Here is a 21271-nt window from a genome sequence, read left to right as displayed (position 1 = left end):
CAGTGAGCGCTGAAGGGGCAGAGAGCCGACAACTGCTCTTTGCTCAATGAAAAACCGAGAACTGAGTGATCAGAGGTCATGTGATAGCTCAGTTCTCGGTCTTCGGCTTCTTTTACATTAGGGCGTCCAAAGTCACACGATTTTCAGAGCAGCTTTTGGTGAGACTTTGATCTGGCTTTACGTTTTCTGGACCAAGGACACATTAAAAGTAATTACAAAGTAGTGCAGGAACCTTTGCTGAAGTTGCAGCGACTTCTGTAGTGTAGTGTAGTGTAGGAATGGCTCTTATAGACAGAAATTGAATTTCACATGTCCTGCAACTTGGCATCTCACAAGTCAAATCCCAAGTCGCACAAGTGTGAAAGGAGCCTTATGCCTCGTATACACGACCATTTTTCTCGGCAGGAAAAAAGCTATGTTTTTCCCGACGTGATTCCTCTTCAGCCTGACTTGCATACACACGTTCATGCAAAAAAAAAATCCGACCAAAGCGTGGTGAAGTACAACACGAACGACGGAACTATAAATAGGAAGTTCCTTTCAAATGGTGCCATCCTTTAAGTTGCTTTTGGGCTGCATACTTGATTCTGAGCATGCACGTTTTTTTTCCCCTCGGAAAAGCATACACACAACCGCTTTTTGCGACGAGAAAAAAAACTGACGGGGAACATGACGAGAAAAAAAAGAGCTGGTTTCAATTTTTTGCGGGCATTTTTTTAGTCGAGAAAACAGCTAGGGAGCATACACACGACCGGTTTTCACGACCAATATAAAAAATGGCAGTTTTCTTGTCGTGAATAATGGTGGTCATTAGAGTTGGGGACAGCTGCAGCATCGTACGGATGGATGCTTGTTATTTTGTAATCCTGCACTTCTGTTTTAAGTATCCATCCAAGACTGTGTAGACAATATTTTACCTGTACATAAAGTGTTTAACTGGTCATTTCTAGGTGGATATTCCAACTATAATTACAAGAAAACTGCTAAAAGCTGCTATGAAGCACATTGAAATAATTTCAAAAGCAAAACAAAAAGGTAAATAAATAATCGGTCCAACATTCTGGTCAATGGTATGTGTGTGTTGCATTTTCATGAAACTATAATTTGTGTGATTGCATTCTGTTTAGTGAAAAACTCTGAGTCCCTGCAGCAGGCAGCCCTGGAAGAATATGGGCCTGACCTTCATGTTGCATTGAGAAGCCGCAGAGATGAGCTTTGCTACCTCAGAAATCTTACTGAGCTGCTCTTTCCCTTTATTCTACCTCCGAAAGCAACAGATAGCAGGCAAGTTTTCATTTGTATAGAGTATACATATTCTGCTTTCACGCCTTCATATTTACTGGCTTTTGTTGCTGCAAGTAAAAAGTCATATTTTTAAAGCAAGGCTAGCAGAGTAGGTATTCCTGTTTTAACACTACATATAATGCAGTTGATATATTTAGTTGAAAGAAGATTCAGTAAGACTTTTCAGACTTAGACGTGAAGTCTTTTCCTTCTGACAATTTTTACCTTAAAGAGAAGCTCCGGGGTCCCCCCCCAAAAAAATATGAAAAGGCAGCAGCTATAAATACTATAGCTGCTGACTTTTAATATAAGGTCACTTACCTGTCCAGGTATCCAGCAATGTCCTCACTTGAGCCAATTCTTCAATCGGCTTCGGATGCAGACGCCCGCATCTTCACAGCCAGTTTCCTGTTGTGCATTTGCGAGTCGCACTGCGCTTTGTGAACAGCCCATAGTCTTCTGGGACCTGTGATGTGTCCCAGGAGGCTTCGGAGATGAAGGGGGGCCAAACTTCCAGCTTAGATCACCGTGACACATTAGTATGAGTGGATACCAGGTACCAGCTTCTCCCCCCAAAAAAGTGCCAAATGTGGCATTGGAGGGTGCAAACAAGCAAAACTTTTCACTTTGAGGCCTTGTACACACGGTCGGACAAAACCAATGAAAATGGTCCGACGGACCGTTTTCATCGGTTCACCGCTGAAGTGGCCTGATGGTCTGATGTGCGTACACACCATCATTCCAAAAAACGATTGGGTCAGAACGCGGTGACGTCAAACACAAGACATGCTGAATAAAACGAAGTTCAATGCTTCCAAGCATGCGTCGACTTGATTCTGAGCATGCACAGGTTTTGAACCGATGCTTTTCTGTACTAACCATCGGTTTGGTCCGATCGGGCAGCGGTCCATCGGTTTGGTTTTGAAGCATGTTTTAAAATTTTGGACCGAAGGAAAACAGACCGATGGCCTATACACACGGTCGGTTTGGACTGATGAAACTGAACCTTGGTCCATTCTCATCGGTTTTGTCCGACCGTGTGTACGGGGCTAAGAAGGCCATATATGATTCGATTTTAATTCCTTCCAGCACAGGGGGCAGCCTTGGGAGCCTTCTCGGCCCACAGATTACAATGATTACTGCTAGTGGCTATGGCTACCGGCAGTTATCGAGTGTCAAACATCCGACAGGTTGGTTGTACTTTTATTTTGGGAACAGACAAAAGGTGTATGTGGTGTACCAAGAGTTAAAACAGAAGGCTCTGTGCCACTTGTCACTTCTGGTGGTGGCAGGAAAAGTGCTGAGGAGACTGTGGCAGAGCTGCTTAGAGTTCCAATACACATACAGCAGTGGTATGAAACTGTAAGGCCCCAATCACACCTCAGCATTTTGCAGTTTGAAGCTCAAAACTCCAAAACGCTGGAGGAGAAAAAAAATCGTAGTGGAGGTGTGAACCAACTCCATAGTCGCTTGAAGCTCAAAGCTCTGCAGCTTTTTTTGTAGCTCAAATCTGGCAGATTGGTGCGATTTTTGTTTTTATAGAAATGCAGGGAAGCGCTCGATTTGAGTGTCTTAGTACGTTTTGTCGCACGTTTAAAGAGAGATCCATTCTTCTAGTACACTAAACATAACAAGCAAGTTGTGAGATGGGAGGGGTTATAGCCTTAGAGCTAATATTAATAAGCTGCGCCCTTCAGTGAGCGATATTTATTTAATCTTATAGACTCATGTGCAAGGGGGTTTCCTGCTTAGAGCAACTCAGCAATTGTCATTTATTTTTATTTTTATCTAGCTGCAGGTCTTTGAGACTCCCCAAAAAACAATTTAATCTTTAGAGGGTTTGTTCTCTAATTTTTTTTTCTGAGCTTGGGTGCAGATTACAGATTCTAACATATAATTACCGTAGCTACTAGGAGAGACTACAAATGTATGTATTAGATACCATAACAAAAATATTACACAGCTAACAAGTAGAAATGTGAACGTCGCAACTATTATTAAAGGTTTGTTTTTTATTTTCTAAATAGGTTCCTTTAAGCTAGTGCATTGTTTGTTCACTTGTCTGTTCCTTCGATTTCCCTTCTAAATTTGTTTTTCTTTGTCTTAATTTCTCACTTCCTGTTCCTCCTCAGTAAGCTTGTCCCCATCATCCTAGCCGTTCTGGCTGACTAACCCCCAGCCAGAACAGCTTACTGAGGAGGAACAAGAAGTGAGAAATTCAGACAAAGAAAAAAAACATTTAGAAGGGAAATTGAAGGTAAAGGCAAGTGAACAAACAATGCACTAGCTTAAAGGAACCCATTTAGACAATAAAAAACGAACCTTTAAAACCCCTTTAAGCTTTACAATAACTCAACATTTGTACCCTATAGTTTTCTTTTAATGCCCTGTACACACGATCGGACCTTTGTCCGACCAAATTCACATCGGAATTCCGCCGAAATTCCATCGGAGGAAAAGAGAACATGTTCTCTATGTAAACTCTGATGGAATTCATCGAAATTTTCCGATGGGGCATACACACGGTTGGAATTTCCGATCGTGTGTACGCCCCATTAGAGTACATAATAGATCGTAAAACTAAATTAGTTATTTTTATTTGTCATTGTAAAAATATGGCTTTAGCATGATCAGAGTTTTTTGTGTTACAGTAGCAACATTTTACTCCTTTAAACTCACTCATCATAGCTTATGCATTGTTTTTTCAGACCTCTTACATTGCTGGTGAGAGAGATTCTCTCTGGATCTGTGTTCCTGCCCTCAATGGATTTCCTTGCTCATCCAGTAGGTTTTGGGAATTGTTGTCCTTCATGGGTATACTGAACAGTAACTTAAAATTATTTTAACAACTGTGCTTGACGGGTAAATAAAAAGTTACAGAATGGTTGAAATACTTACATTCTCGTAAAATGTTGCCTGAGGTTCTCTCAGGTCATATGAATAAAAAACGGCTTTTGGGCACGTTTTAGTACAAGGAAGGATCAGCAAAAATTAACATGGGTCCTCCTGTTTCGGATGACGTTACCTAACCGCCTGCTTAGGGCTATGTGTAAGCTTTTGGTTTTTCTAGGCCAAGTGAAAGTTTCAAACCACCAAAAGCTTCCATAGACGCTGCAAACAGTCATACATTTGCAAACGAAAAAAAATGAGACAGCCCCAGGATAACCCTATAGCCGTGATGGCAAACCTATGGCTCGCAGGGCCATCTCTGTGGACATGCAAAAGGATACACGTTCGCGAGAGAGCGGCAGCGGCGAGGTGCAGGAAACTATCTGCACGAGTGAGTGGGGGCAGCTCCTGGATGAAGAGAAAATTCTGGACAGCCGCACTCAAAAATCAATGCCTTTTTTTAAGAATAGGTAATGATCCAAAAAATACAAGCCACAGCAAACAGAGTTGCTGTTTGCTGTGGCTTGGATTTTTGTGATTTTTTTTGGATTTTTTAAATAAAGGCATTGATTTTTGAATGCGGCTGTCCAGAATTTTCTCTTCATCCAGTCGCTTATGCTTAGCCTGCACCTGTTATTCCTATTCTGAGGAGAGCTACATTTCCAGGCACCCTTTCTAGAGCAGCATTTACTTTTTCCCCTTGTTTCTGGACTTTGAGTGGGCAGCCTCCACACAGAAGGCTACATGCCTGAGAGCATGGGAGGAAGAGAAACAAGCAACAACGAGGTGCAGGAAACTGTCTGCACGAGTGGGCGACCCTGCAGCCTCCGCACGGAAGGCTACAGGCCTAACAACATGGGAGGGAGAGAAGAGCTTAATTGCTTACTTGACAGCCGAAAAAGGGCGCAGCCTTCTGGAGCCTGGACTCCTCAAACCTCCTCTTCAACAGCGAGGCCTGGAGAACAGACTGACTGTGGGTCCCGGAAGACAAAGACAGGTGGGAGGCGCAGGCTGTGAGGGAGCCTCTGGATAGAACAGAGCAGAGAGCTCTCCTGGATCAAGGATGGAGACGGGTACCGGGCACAGTTATACACTGACTACCTGTAGACAAAAAACTGGAGCAGGGAGGCAGAGCAGGGGCTGAAGAATCTAGAGGTCTCTCTCTCTTCTTTCAGCCCCCCTCTTTTTCAGTCCCCCCTCTCTGTCCCCTTCCCTCTTTAACACCTCTCTTTCTCTCTCTCTGTCCCCCACCCTCTCTCTCTCTCTCTCTGTCCCCCACCCTCTCTCTCAGTCCCCTTCCCTCTCTCTCACATCCTTTTCTCTCTGTCCACCCTCTCTCTCAGCCCTCCTCCCTCTCTTTTTCCCCTTTCTCTCAACATCTCTCGGCCCCCCTCCCTCTCTCTGTTCCCCCTCTCAACATCTCTGTCTCCTTGTCTCTCACCCCCCTCTCTCTCACCCCCTCTCTCTCTCAGCTCCCCTCTTTCACGAATTTCCGTGTTGACACTTTGCAACACAAAGCCAACTTATTTATTTCAGTTTGGGCACTCTGGTTTAAAAAGGTTTGCCATCACTGCCCTACAGTATCCTAGGAGAATGAATGCCTTTTTCTGCAGATCTGCTGAGAGAAATCTAAACCAGTCTTTGCAAGCCTTTTTTTCCCTTCAGTTTCAGTTTCACTTTTTCTTTGGTTTCTTGCTGCATTGAATTCTCTCTACATTGCCACTTGAATTGGTTACTACATAGAAAATATTCAAATGGGCTTTTTCTGAGTCTGGGGTTACAGTGCTGTGCTGTGACTGGATGTGCAGATTAGCCTGGACGGTGACATTTGGGAACTGGGTTCTGCATTGCGATGTTATCCAGATCTCTGTGTACTGGTAAAAGTTAGCTATAGAGCACTTTTTCAGATCTAGAGCTTTGGCATTTCCTTAGTGCTTGCCCTATCTCTGAAGATTCACTATGTTTTCACTATGAGTAAGGTTGTTCGGGGTAAAGACCATGAGCTAACTTATTTATTTTGTGGCAAGTTCAAATTTCCTGCTACTGTTGGTTTTACTGCAGAAGTAGTAAACTGGGGCTGATTTGGTCCACAGGGGGAATGGCAAAAGTTATCTCTTTCCTGACGTTCAATGTAGGACAACAAGCACAATCCTGCTATTGCTCACAATTTGCAGAGCACCACATGGAACTCGGGCAGTTGCTACTGGCCTACAGTGACCTGGTCACCTCTGGCAATCTGATGCTAAAAAAACACCAACTGCCTGGAATTTTTAAATACTTGAGCTCTGTTTTCAAACTTTGAGTGTAGTTGCACCACTGCCACGTGGATGCCAGAGGCATCTACTTGGTATCCTTCGAGAGAACTGAGGCCAGTACACTGGAATTCAGTGACCCTTTTAGTTATAAGGTCCACATCATTGAAGTCTCCTTCAGCTCTGCCAAATGAGGGCTCTACCCTGTTGTCGGAGGCCTCTACTGCAGGCCCTGAAATCCTTGCAGATATTGCCTGCAGGGTCTCCAAGTGTGCCCCAGTGCCATTCCCTGTGGAGTTTCTGTAACCATCCTAAGTCCTGAGTCCTAAGATCAAGCCTGGTCACTGTCACCATCTTCAGATTCAGTCTTTCAACAGTCTTTCTTTGAAAAGATAGTTTTTGTAGCACTGCAAAGTCTCCTGTTATTACCCCAGAGTTACCAGGGGTCATTTCAGACCATTTAGATACAGTGCTTGCTACCCAGCATTTCCTATCTCCATCATTGGGTCCTTCATAGATATTCCTCTAGGTGGACTAGAAGGGTCCTGGGCTTCAACTGTGATTGTGTTAGAACTGTACCTCTTTGAGAGGGAATTTAGTTAATTGGTGGTCTATTCCAATAGGGCAAACACCAGTTACCTACCCTAACAGGAAAACTACTAGAAGATGTGCTTTACCTTTTTAAAGATTCTACTGACAGGTAGTTGGAATCCCCTCTTTAAACCATTTTTCATCTTACAGGTTCTGTCCTGTACTGGCTGGGTAGTTTACCTCTTTAGCATCCAGGTGCAAATAGAACCCCTTTAGGCTTACAGGCTAATAATTTACCTCTGGTGTCCCCTACGGCTGTTCCTGCTTATTTTCTATGTGATAGTCTAATGCACCTTCCCTGGTCTCCTCCCACCCCTGGACCCCTTGCCTTGGCTCATGTGTCAACCCATTTTTTGAAGCTGTTCCACTATTCTCACCCTCAGGGAAATCCCTTGTCCTTGTTATAATACGCCTTAATGGTACCCCTCAAAGCCCCCTGCTCTTCAGAGTGATCTCCTGAGCCACTAGGTCAATTGGGACAAGCTCTGACTGTTCCCTACCTCAAAAAGAACCTGGATTCTTAGTGTACCACTTTTTTTTACACCTGCTACCTTTCGGAGCATTGGCACTCTGTTCAGCCTAGTGCTTTTTCCTGGCATCCCCATTGTGGAATGCTCAGACGACCTCCTGTGAAGAGACAGCTTTGTGGATCTTTGCAGTCAGCATTTTTGGAGGTCATTGCTAGAGGGTTCTGATCCCTGGGAATTCAGCAGGCAGAACACACCAGTTTTCCTGCAGAAGGTATCCTCTGGCAGAAACAGAATATGTTTTGATGACTTCATAGGACCTGTCCACTTGGTGATAGGGCCTCCTTCTCTGGCAGGTCTGCAGGCTCTTGAGGAAGGTTCTTCAGATTGCTTTCCTTGTTCTGTCCTTAAAGCGGTGGTTCACCCTAATAAAGCCTTTTTTTTTTTATAGCATTAAATTAGGCATAGTAGCGCGAGCTACAGTATGCCTGTATTGATTTTTTTAGCCCCGTACTCACTGTGCAATCGTATAGATACGATTCCGAATGGGCGTTCCTATCAAGAGGGAGGATGATTGACGGCCGGCTATGGCACGTCACGCTTCTCCGGATATAGCCAAAATAGGACTTGGCGCTTCACGGCGCCTGCGCACAGTCTGTGCGCAGGCGCCGTATAGCGCAGTGAAGAGCCGAGACCTGTTCCGGCTATCTTCGGGGAGCGTGACGTGCCATAGCCGGCCGTCAATCATCCTCCCTCTTGATAGGAACGCCCATTCCCCGCGGGGAGTCGGAATCTTCTATATAGGATTGCACAGTGAGTACCGGGCTAAAAAAATCAATACAGGCATACTGTAGCTCGCGCTACTATGCCTAATTTAATGCTAAAATGTTGTTAGTGTGGGTGAACCACCGCTTTAATGCTTTTAGCGGTAGTGGAAAGGTTACTACCACCACAGTTAAGGCTTCCCTGGAGGGTTGTTCTTTAGTAGGATCCCTCTAGGGTGTCCAATTGACAACTTTTATGGGCTGTGTTTATTAGCTTCAACTTCACTGCTTTCTTTTGATTCCCAGTCTGGGACAAGCATCTCACTTCAATTACCTTCCAAACCTAGAAAAGAGAAAGGGTAGGCGCAAAAGAATAGTTGCTGAAGCTAGACTTGAGGACATGCCCACCCAAATGTTAGTGGACTATCTCGGTACTGATAAAGGACAATAGAAGTTGTTGAATTAATTAAGATTGGGTGAAGTCTCTACTAGTTTTGCGGGTATACCACTTCTTCAGGAGAGCCAATCTATAAAATACATAACAGTGTTAAGTAATAAAATACAGTTCAGCCAAATTAGATAATAGATAGACAGAAGTATTGGTAGCTTACCCAATGAGTAGTAAAACAGGTGCGGAGGCGGGCCGCCCAAATGATTCCCCCCCCACGGCGCACATGGGGGATAATGCGTCATTCTCTAAGTAAAGGATATATAATTAAAAACCCATATATATATATAGAACTAGTCGGGTGCCTCCCATGCCTTTAACCCCTACAGTCACATTGACATACGTTTGGTGGAGTCAAGAGTGTATGCTGATATAGGGTTTTGCTTGGTAAGTCACACCTAGTGAGATTGGTTGTCTAGCCAGACCACCTCTTTTTCAGTCACTGAGTTTTACCTCCTTTGATTCTTGAGGGTCAGGGCATAAATGCTTTGGACCTTCCGAGGTAGACTAATTTTGATCCTTTTCACCCACACAAGCACATTGAGAATCTGTGTGCAGGTAGTATCCAGGTTTGGATTTGAACCAAGGACTCTAATGTTGCAAGGAATAACTGTTAACCACAAAGTCGCTGTGCTGCCCAAGGTTGTGGGTCTTGTCTTCCATTAATGGGAATTTGTTTTCACCTAGTTTTGGTGGATTTTGAGTGATCATCTTTTTTTGTAGCTCAGGTTTGGTGCTCTTTTTGTGTTATTCCCTCTGGTGGTGACATTTCTTCTAAACTTTCTTGAGCATCAGGTTAATTCTCTATGCCCTTCCTCTGGTTGTGTTGGCAGGTTCCCCAATCTGTTAGGGGGCTTGGCCTGATCCAATTCAGAGTGCACCTTGGTTCTTCGGGTGGCTCCAAGGCTGCAGGGGGTCCTTGGTTTTCTTGTTGAGCATGTTAGCGGTGGCTGTTTTATAGCCCACCCCCAAAGTTTGGATTTTGAATGTATTTGAAATTTTGGGTTTTGAATGTCTGGACAGTATTTTAGTGTCCCTTGATAGACAAGAAAGAGAAAATCAGATTTTCGTACTTACCTTAAAATCATCTTTATAAATTATTAGTTCCACTCTTCTGTTTAGGTTCATGCTCTTGGTACTACTTACTACAAACTGAGCCATGCTGGGTGGTAGAAAAGGGGCTGTTCTGAGGCTACGCTACAATTTTTTTTTGTGCTGGTCAGTGTCCAGTCCTCTCTATAAGCAGCAGTATACCCCAAACAGTATCTTTACTTCTGTGTTGCCCAATAGACTTTAAGTAATTGTGTGTGTCGGTGTGTGTATGTGTGTGTGTGTATATATATTTATATATATATATAGGCCATATATTGCACATCTGTCCCCAGAGTGTTAATTATACTGTATTTATGAATATTATGTTTCATCAATTTTAATTGGTGTTGCCAAAGGATTGTTTACTATGGATAACTTAATTTTGTAAGTTGTTCTTTCCTAATTAAAAGAAAATTACACGTGCATTAAATATTATACATTAAACACTGGTATCTTTCCCTACAGATTATGGAAAAAATGCCAATTTGATGGGTTACTTTTACAAAAAATAAATCCTGCATCCAGCAGCATAGCCAAGTGATGTGCTTGCATTATCCGTAAACTGTCTTTTCCAGATAGCCACCAGAGGGTGACATTAACATACAGAAAATATGCTCTACGTTGAGCTGAATGTAAAATCTGTCTTCCCAGGAGCAGATTCTCAGAGCTTCTCAGGATGTACTCGGAGCAAAGAAGCTGCAGGCATTAGTGATGGAAACATGACTTATTCAATAAGGGTAACGCATCATTTTGGCATTTTGCAGACATTTTTTTTTTTATTGGGAAAGTTTAGTTCTACATTTCAATCATATTATAATCATATTTTTTTTTTTATGAATTGTGTTAGAAGCTCAGCATGTGATGAACGGTTTACTCTCATAGGCAATGTGCAATATGGGAAGAGCAGTGTACTGTGTGTTTGCTCATGACTTGTTCACCATTGTGTAGAGCTGTGTTTTTCTGTTTTCTGTGAGCGCTGTTCATATTGCAATGCAGGTGGCAGCTGCAGAGAATTGCTGTGCAGAAATTGCAACATGCACCGTTCTGCAACTCTCTGTTACATCCTATGTTTCCATGCACTGCAGAAGAGCTTTGTGGCATTTCAGTAAAGTTAAACCATACCTCGTGTTGTAAAAAGGCAAGGCATCATCTCCTGCAGTCCACCTAGCACGGACCCTGTAGTGTGAACCAACTCTTAAAAGTGAAAATAACCCATTGATTTAAGTTTCCCTAAATCATTACTTTCAAGCCATGTCTCTGAACTGCTACAGTTGCCGGTGTGCTTATGTCAGCTCTCAAATGAACTGATGTCATAGTTGATCACATATGCAGCACCATGGCAACTGGAGCTTTAAATGGAGGCTCACATGGTTCAACCTTTGGCTGTAAGGCAAAGAATGGTTTAGTTCAACTTTAATGCCCAGCTCCAATATCAGGTTTTCTTGCATCTTTGTGAACATCTCCCTCTTTTATTAAAAATGCACAAATGGGCGCCAAACCATAAGGTACTCCGTTAAAAAAAAAAAAGAGTGGTTCACAATCGGACCACAATATTGCCAACATGTCTCAGGGGCAACAATACCCCCCCCCCCACACACACACATACCTTTTCATCAGGGGTACAAAAAAAACAAATGAAAAATAAGATCTTGTGTTCGTGTGTATATATATATATATATATATATATAATAAAAAAGATGTACCATTTCATAATGCACCATAAGACATTAGAGGATTAGCAAAAATCGTAAAATGAAATTACATATTTCATGGTTTCCAAACTGACCTGGGGGTGGATGCGTCCCTTTGCTAGTCTTTATTTGGCCCCTGGGCCACTATACCCCCCAGACCGACAAGAGACACTCTTTTATCAACTGACGACAACAACGGGGCATGATTTCTCTCACTGACCCCAATAATGGTGCACTATTCCTTCCAACGATACCAGTGATGGGGCACTATTCCCCCCCACTGACACCAGTGATGGGGCACTATTCCCCCCACTGACACCAACGATGAGGCATTTGTTTTAGTAACATTTTTAATTCTCAGCAAGTTTTGTTTAAAACGTAACTTCCGTAAGATTTACCCCTCTTCATGACCAGGCCGTTTTTTTTTCTTTTTACCACTGCGTTACTTGAACTGACAATTGCACAGTCATGCAACGCTGTACATAAATGAAATTTATATAATTTGTTTCCCACAAATATAACTTTATTGTGGTGCTATTTGATCACCACTGTTTTTTTTTTTTTCGCGCTATAACTGAAAAAAATCTGGAAGAAAAAAAAAAGATTTTTTACTTTCTGCTATAAATTATATCCATGAAAAAAATGTAAAATTCTAATTACTTTATAAATTTAGGCCAATATGTATTCTGCTACATATTTGTGGGTGAAAAAATCCCAATGTGTGTATATTGATTGGTTTGCATGAGGCCAGGTTCACATATGTGCGGCCACGGTTCCCAGCATGGGGTCTGTTGTGTTCCCGTTCACCGGTTCAGATCCAAATCGGGTTGAATTTTTGCCTTAATTTGCACTTGAACGGGACCCAAACATGCACATGACCCTTTTGGAATGCGGACTGCTGCATGCCGAACCTGTGTGAACTCTCATGGTGTGGTGTGTGTGCATATATGCTGGATTTTTCTTTATTTTAATACTAGTAATGGTGGTGATCAGTGTCCTTATATTGGGACTGTGATAGTAATCTGACACTTTGTGGGAACCAGTGACTCAGTGCTGAAAATATACACGGTCACTGTATTAATGACACTGGCTGGGAAGGGATTAACATCTAGGGTTAAATGTGTGCCTAACAGTGGTTGGTGAATTAACTGTGTGCTGTTTTTATTAAGAGATGTGGCAATTTTTATTTACAGAGCTCTGTCCTGTAATTTTCTTCGCTGATCAGCGGGTGCCGGTGGTCAATCATTGGCCGGCACCCGCTGATCAGCTTGTGCTGTTGTGACTAAGCACAGTCAGTGCGCCGTCAGCACCGACGCGCCCCCTACCCAGCCGTGCTGGATCTCGGTCTAGATACGCGATCCAGTGCCGGAGAGAGACGCTCTACCCCCATACTCCTACGTGAGGTGGTTTAAGTGAAATATCCCAAAGTGGTTTCATAGAAAACTGCTTTCAAATGGTGTGGACATAATGGCTTGTGTCATAACGGGTACAGTAGTCCTTTTGCCATGACGCACTTGTAGAAGAGGGTGGTCTTAATAATAAAATATAGAAATGCCTATTCATACATAGACCCAATTGAATTCTATTGAATGTTACCTTTGTTAATTTTCTGTAGGATTTGTAATGTTTATATGGAGTGTTTTCTTAAATGTTGAGAATAAGTTTTTACATTTATTTTTTTAATACATTTTTTTTTTCTCTCTAGGATAATGTGAATCGCTTGCTACTCCTTTTCATGGATAAAAACCCTGTAAGTGTTTTCTATCGCAATCATTTATGCAAAGTGTTTGTTAAGATTGCTATGACATTGCATGAACATCTCACTTTTATTTTATGCAGCCTGAACAAGCAACAGAACCAGCCTCTAATTTAGTTGCATTTCTGCAAAAGTTTGCTGAGCCTATGAATAGGAATCCCTCGGTATGTGCCATGCTCCCAATGTTTGTAGTTTTACACATTTTTCTGCGTCATCTTTGTGAGTTTCTTGAGAGCCAATGCGAATCCATATAGGAGGAGTTGTCCTGGGCTAAATAAAGCTTTAATCTTTATTTTACCTAAGGTTCTGAAGCTGGAATTGAAAGAAATCAGGGAAGAGCAGGACCTTCTGTTCCGGTTTATGAACTTCCTAAAACACGAGGGAGCTGTCCACGTTCTACAATTTTGTTTGACAGTAGGTAGGTTCCAATAATAATGCAGGTGTTGCTTTTGGATTTTTTTTTTCACTTCTTATGCTTGTAGCTACCTTTCCGAATTTGATGTCCTTTATGTAATCTCCTGTCTGTACCTACTTCAACTGCTTCAGTACCAGACACATTTACCCCCTTCCTGCCCAGGCACATGTTAAGCTTTCAGTGCTGTCACACTTTGATTGACAATCTCTCAGTCTTGCAACCCTGTACCCATATGACATTTTTATAATTTTTTTTTTTCACACAAATATAACTATTTTTAATGGTATTTAATCACTGTTGTTTTATTTTTTGCTAAATAAACAAAAAAAAATGAAGATTTTAAGGGGTTAAAAAAGACCACAGAGAAAATCTGTTTAATATAACATACAACAGTCCAAAACTGTAAAGGGAGAAAAAGTGAGGTTTTCACAGAGCTTTAAACATGATGATTGCAAAATGCACAAAAACATTCATAACTAATAAATTAAAGTGATATTAAAGGTTTGTTTCTTTTTTTTTTTTTTTTAATAACAAACATGTCATACTTACCTTCACTGTGCAGCTAGTTTTGCACAGTGTGGCCCCGAACGCCGTCTTCTGGGGTCCCCCGGCGACTCTTTCAGCTCCTTCCCACTTCAGATAACCCCCTATGGGAAGCGCTCTCCCAAGGGGGTTACCTTGCGAGCGCGCTTCCATGTCCTGGATTCGGCGTCTATAGTCGCCGAGTACAGGACTCGTCCCCGGCACCCGCGTCATTTGATTTGATTGACAGCAGCGCAAGCCAATGGCTGCGCTGCTATCAATCTATCCAATGAAAAGCCGAGAAGCCTTTGCAAAGGAAGAGTGCATTCTCCACGCGGGACTTTCCAGGGCTCAGGTAAGTAAAATGGGGGGGGCCCGGGAACTGTCGGATGTTTTTTCACCTTAATGCATAGGATGCATTATGTTTAAAAACATGAGGGTTTAAAACCCCTTTAAGGTCATCCTACACACATTCAAAAACTTTCTCAGACATACATGATGTCCAGTCTTCTACCCTGCTGCTGCTAGTACATGCAACACTCCCCTTTGCCCAGACTTGACAATGCCGCTGTCCAAATGTGCCCCCTGTTCTCATTTATCCAGAGCGGGGACACTCTAATACACAGGTGTCAAACACAAGGCCCGCGGGCTGAATCCGGCCCTCAAGGCCATTTCATGTGGCCCTCACACCTCTCCTGCAGCTGCAAGAGAGCTCCAGCCCTACTCCAGACCCTTACTTTCTGCTTTCAAGCAATGCATCCAGCTTCTTCCCAACAGCAGCATAAGGAAAGTGGATGCACTGTGATGTAAGGGAGAGTGAGGGACTCGACTTCTAATGGTGGGGTGGCTCTTGACATCTAATGTAAGGGAAGGGGGATGCGCTGGACATCTAATCTTACAGATACAACCGGCCCTTTTGAGGGCAATCATAATTATGATGCGGCCCATGATGAAATTGAGTTTGACACTTCTGCTCTAATACATGAGGTGTGTTACTGACCAGATCACCAGGTGATGCCATCACATCTAAGGATTGGCAAGCTGCAATATATTACATTTTTGGTTCTGGTTTAATACCACTTTAACCACTTAAGGACCCCTTCACGCCAATATATACGTCGGCAGACGTACCTGTACATTGCCCTTTAAGCCCAGCCATGGGGTCGCGCACGCGACCCGGTCCGAAGCTCCGTGGCTGCGGGACTCGCGGACCCAATCGCCGCTGGAGTCCCGCGATCGGTCCTCGGAGCTGAAGAACGGGGAGAGCTGTGTGTAAACACAGCTTCCCTGTTCTTCACTGTGGCGCCGTCATCGATCGTGTGTTCCCTTATATAGGGAATCACAATCGATGACGTCACACCTTCAGCCACACCCCCCTACAGTTAGAATCACAGATGCGGTCATACATAACCCCATCAGCGCCCCCTTGTGGTTAACTCCCAAACTGCAATTGTCATTTTCACAGTAAACAATGCATTTTAAATGCATTTTTTGCTGTGAAAATGACAATGGTCCCAAAATTGTGTGAAAATTGTCCGAAGTGTCCGCCATAATGTCGCAGTCACGAAAAAAATCGCTGATCGCCGCCATTAGAAGTAATAAAAAAAAAATTAACAAAAATGCAATAAAACTATCCCCTATTTTGTAAACGCTATACATTTTGCGCAAACCAACCGATAAACGCTTATTGCGATTACCAAAAATAGGTAGAATACGTATCGGCCTAAACTGAGGAAAAAAAATATTTTTTTATATATTTTTGGGGGATATTTATTATAGCAAAAACTAAAAAATATTTCATTTTTTTCAAAATTGTTGCTCTATTTTTCTTTATAGCGGAAAAAATAAAAACCACAGAGGTGATCAAATACCACCAAAAGAAAGCTCTATTTGTGGGAAAAAAATTTGTTTGGGAGCCACGTCGCACGACCGCGCAATTGTCAGTTAAAGCGACGCAGTGCCGAATCGCAAAACCTGGCCGGGTCCTTTAGCTGCCTAAAGGTCCGGGTCTTAAGTGGTTAAGTTGCTGTTTCTATTATAGGTTTTTTTTAGGTTATTTGTCTGCCTCTGTGTATTTCATGTTTTAGACGCTTATTGTCTTTGCAGAGGAATTTAATGACAAGATTTTAAGGCCAGAGTTGTCTGATGAGGAAAAGTTATCTCTTCACGAGGAAGTGAAGAAAATCTATCAAACCTATTGTCTGGAAGAAAGCATTGATAAAATCAGATTTGACCCATTTATCGTGGAAGAAATACAACGAAGTAAGTGTGTGAGCTTGGGAGCCATGACAAAACTTTTTACTATCAGCCTAAATCCCTCGCTCCTGAACTCTTAAGCCTCGTACACACGATCGGATTTTCTGACGGGAATTGTGTGTTTTCAGACTGTTGGCGGAACATCCGACCGTTTGTACGCTCCATCGGACAATTGTTGTCAGATTTTCCAAGGAAAATGTTGGATGGCAGGCTTTAACGATCTGTTGATTTTTCGATCATGTGTGTGACCAAAGGGTGGCACTCAAGTGCTGAAAAACCATGTAGAACGTCACTACATTCGTGTATGTTGGCCGACAATTGTGTGCCATTTGTATGCAAGACAAAATCCAGGCACACGCCCTTCGGACAAAAGTCTGACATTTTGCGTAAAATCTGATTGTGTTTACGAGGCTTTAGGCCAAGTTTGCATAGGTTTCCATTTGTAAGCACGAGTCTGAAAAGCAGCCTGTACTGCAAGCATTCATAGATTTTATTAGTCATGATGGGTTCAACCTGTACAGTCTTTTAATGGGCTTTAGTAGGCTCTTTTGCTAAAGGTGTGTGTCAAAGCTTAATACTACATTCATTTTTATTTTTAAATTGGGTAAACTTTGTCTATGTTCTAGTTGCAGAAGGTCCTTACCAAGAAGTGGTAAAACTCCAAACTATGCGTTGCCTGTTTGAAGCCTATGAACATGTTCTCTCCCTTCTTGAGAATGTTTTCACACCAATGTTTTGCCACAGTGATGAGGTAAGCCTTTCGCATGCATCCCATTTACTCTAACGTATAATTTCATTGGTCTAATGTTTAAAATATGAGGTTTGAGGGGTTAACTTACTGAGTAGCTACTATTCACTTAGTAAAGTGAATGTTCACTGAACTTTGTAAATGAGATGAAGCTGTATTCACATCAATGACCTAATATTGTGCTAGAAATAATCCTGTGCTTTTTTTTTTGTTTTTGTTTTTCCTTTTGTGATTGGTTATTTTAAAGTGACTACAGCTTCACCACATGTACTAAGTGCAGTACACATCCACTTTGCAACAGTCTGTGCTCTACTTAGTCTCAAACCTTATGTCTTCTTCAACAAGCCAGATGTACCGTATTTATCGGGGTATAACGCGCACCCCAAACTTAGGAAGGTAGTTTAAGGAAAAAAAAAACTTACATTTTTGTCCATCGGTGGCCTTGTCCAGCGTCTGTCTGCGGCCTTGCGCGGGGTCCGTCCAGCCTTGTGGGTGTCCGTCTGCGGCTTCCTTGCGTGGGGTCTGTCCAGGTGTCCGTCTGCGGCTTCCTCGCGGGGTCCGTCCAGTCCATCCGCACCTTGCCCGGGGTTGCAGCGGTGTTCGTATTTGAATTAGGCGCCGAGCCAAGAGGAGCCGGATTTCCTGTGTGTTCGGCTCCTCTCGGCTTGTCTCGGCTCCTCTCGCGTGGCTGCGGACGGAGCCGAGCCTAGCCGAGTGCGCAGTACGCTCAGCTCGGTCTATTTCGGCGGCGCCCGGGAACAGCAGTATCGGCGTATATCGCGCACCCACGATTTTCCCCTGATTTAAAGGGGAAAAAAGTGCGCGGTATACGCCGATAAATACAGTAATTCTTGTTGTTCTAATGACACTGTAATCTTCTGTGGGCAATATCTCCAAAATGCCAATATATGAAATAGAATGTGATAATATGTGAGAGTGAGTCTTGTTTAGTTTACCATTTCTGAATTTAATTATTTTTTTCTATATTTTTGTGTTAAAGAAATACTTTTTTTTTTTTTTAATCAATTTTTATTAGGATTTAATGCAAAGAAATACAAAATTAAGCCTATAACATGTGTTTTAATAAATGTTTAGTTACATATGACATCCCGTGCAAGTTTAGAATTGGAATAGACTATGTCAGGTGTTAACTAAGATAATTTTTGTTGTGTTTTTTGCTTTTTTTAGTATTTTAGGCAGCTTCTCGAAGGTGCAGAGTCTCCAACACGCAGCTCAAAGTTTAACAGGTATAGCTATGGAATAATGAAATGTGTGTGTGTGTGAGTACATGTATAGCCCCTATAGATAGTATACAAATAATTTCATATTGAAAGCAAAATAAAAAAGTTGTTACTGACATTTTAATGGCTTGTGGTATAACTAGTTTAGTTTTTATTTAATCATTTTTTTTTCTTTCCTTTTTTTCAAATTTGTTCAGTACTCTTATGGCTGAAGTGTATGAATACAATTGGGCCTGTATGATATTTCCTATCCTGTAGCCCTACAGATAACATTTAAAGCCTTTTCGGTGTCCCCCCCCCCCTTTTAATCCTCTGTCCTGTTGGAAGATTATAGTGTTTTAAATATTGTAGTAGAGAGCACCTGTTGAATAAAACCTTGGCTGTCAAAAAAGGCCTGCTGATGGTATTCATCCTAATCTGTGTAAAATGTTTACAAAGTTAAAGGGATTGTAAAGGTACAATTTTATTTTTTTCCTTTACCTTAGTGCAGTCCTCCTTCACTTACCTCATCCTTCGATTTTGCTTTTAAATGTCCTCATTTCTTCTGAGAAATCCTCACTTCCTGTTCTTCTGTCTGTAACTCAACACAGTAATGCAAGGCTTTCTCCCTGGTGTGGAGTGTCGTGCTCGCCCCCTCCCTTGGACTACAGGAGAGTCAGGACGCCCACTAACACACAGCTCCTTTCTCTATCTGCGACGTAGAGAGCGTCCTGACTCTCCTGTAGTCCAAGGGAGGGGGCGAGCACAACAAGCCTTGCATTACTGTGTGGAGTTACAGACAGAAGAACAGGAAGTGAGGATTTCTCAGAAGAAATAAGGACATTTAAAAACAAAATTGAAGGATGAGGTAAGTAAAGGAAGCTATTTAATTAAAAAAAAAATTGTACCTTTACACCCCTTTAAGCTTAAACTGAAAGAATAATACATATATTTTGTTAGGTGGGTTGCACATGACATGCTTTAGGCCCCTTTCACACGATCGGTCGGCTCAGATCTGCCTATCCATTTTTCAGGAGGATCTGAGCAGGCCACCTATTGGCTTCTATGGGCAGTCGGATGTCAGCGGAAATGTGTTCGATGACCCCCGCCTGACCCGCTGACCCCCGCCTGCCCTCTGATCTGACAAGATCCACTCAAAACAGACTGAAGGCGATACATTCCCCATCTGTCCAGTGGATGGGATCAGATGAAAACGGACAGGCTGTCCGTTTTCATCCGATCTCCCTATAGAGAACAGCGGGGCTCTGACAGGTCCATCCCTGCACAGTGATCGGAGACAGACCTGTCAGCGGGGAACAACAAAGTGATCTCCCGCTGCGCTAGCGGAGTCTGTCCAGGGGATGCGCTGCGTGTGAACCCAGCCTTAGATTTAAAGTCAAGCCAGAAAATTTTGATAAATATATTAATAATGTATCTGCTCAATGCAGCTTGTGCTATAGACTTATTGTCCCTGGCTAGAGGATTTCCTGGCATCTGCAATATGCAATAATTCCCATTTGCATTCAACCCTGGGATGAGAATAGCGTCTACTGAGTGCTGATACATTTGTAAATGGGGCCATGTAAAATATATTAACCACACTTCAGAACTAAAAATAGCAATGCTTTTCCTACGATACGATGTAATAGGAATACTTAAAGTATAACTAAGGGCAATTGTTTTTTTTTTTTTTTGTTTTGAAAGATAGGGATTAGAACCTCTGTGAGTTTTTATTGCTGATTTTGGTTTGTCCCCAGAACAGTGATAGAGTGGAAATATTCTAATGGGGACACTAGTTCTGGTTACCCTGGTCACATGCCGAGATTCCCTACCTTTTGGAGGGATTTCCTCTCACTTCCTGTTTAGGCTATGGGAGAAGACGTGAAGGTAATTCTCCCCAATGGCACACAGATGGGGGGGGGGGGGAACTGACGCGTTATAACCCTCCCCTTACTCTATCCAAAATGAAAAAATGTTGCCTTTTAGTTCCACTTTAACACTGAGGTGCTTTTTAGGCATTTCAGAGCTAAAAATAGCACCTGTAAAGCGCCGGAAAAGCCCTTCTCATGCCTCCTCAGTGTGAAAGCCTGAGTGCTTTCACACTGAGGCAGTGTGCTTGAGGAATGAGAAAAAAAGTTACGAAAGCAGCATCTTTGGGGCGGTCTATACACTGCTCCCAAAACGTCCTGCCCATTGAAATAAACTGGCAGTGCTGCTGTAGCACCTGCAAAGCACTTTGGCAGCACTGCAACACGGGCGCTTCTAACCCTTTCTTTGGCCACTAGCGGGGGTTATAGGGACACTAAAGGTTTATAAAAAAAAATAACAAACATGTCATATTTTCATCCTCTGTGCAAGGGTTTTACACAGAGTGTCCTTGATCCTCCTCTTCTGGGGTCCTTCAGCAGCGTTCCTGGCTCCTCCCTACATTGAGTGCCCCTCGGGGGAAGTACTTTCCTCGGGAGCTCATGCGGACGAGCTCCCGAGTCTGCTGCTGCGTCCATTGACACAGACAGCAGGACTCGGCCCCAGCTCCCACGTCATTGGATTTGATTGACAGCAGCGGGAGCCAATGGCTGCGCTGCTATCAATCTATCCAATCAGGACCCGAGACCCCGGCAATAGCGGGTGTGCTCGTTCCCCTTGCTGGAACGATTGGGTTCAGGTAAGTAAAATGGGGGCCCTGGGGGGCTGCTACACTAAAGGAGGTTTTTCACCTTAATGCATAGAATTCATTAGGTGAAAAGCGCTGAGGGTTTACAACCCTTTGAAAGCGACCCGCTAGCAGCCGAAAAGCGCTGCTAAAACTAATCCACGCCCGCCCCAATGTGAAACCCTTTGAAAGAGAAAAAATAGGGTTGCCATTGTTGATCTTT

At 42.9% G+C, this 21271-nt stretch overlaps 1 protein-coding gene across 2 annotated transcripts in view; it reads left to right on the top strand.

Moving 5' to 3' along the window:
• SNX14 (sorting nexin 14) overlaps positions 1–21271 on the top strand; it is a 112767-nt gene that overhangs the window by 18483 nt on the left and 73013 nt on the right. For both annotated transcript variants that reach the window (XM_040350052.1, XM_040350053.1), the window contains exons 7-15: positions 951–1035; positions 1128–1284; positions 3993–4068; positions 13184–13228; positions 13318–13398; positions 13538–13652; positions 16278–16433; positions 17054–17178; positions 18364–18422. In XM_040350052.1, coding sequence (XP_040205986.1) covers positions 951–1035; positions 1128–1284; positions 3993–4068; positions 13184–13228; positions 13318–13398; positions 13538–13652; positions 16278–16433; positions 17054–17178; positions 18364–18422 — 899 coding nt within the window. The remainder of the gene's footprint in view (positions 1–950; positions 1036–1127; positions 1285–3992; positions 4069–13183; positions 13229–13317; positions 13399–13537; positions 13653–16277; positions 16434–17053; positions 17179–18363; positions 18423–21271) is intronic.

The sequence above is a fragment of the Rana temporaria genome, chromosome 4 (genome assembly GCF_905171775.1).
Source record: "Rana temporaria chromosome 4, aRanTem1.1, whole genome shotgun sequence".
Taxonomy (NCBI): domain Eukaryota; kingdom Metazoa; phylum Chordata; class Amphibia; order Anura; family Ranidae; genus Rana; species Rana temporaria.
This window is presented reverse-complemented; position numbering and strand designations above follow the sequence as displayed.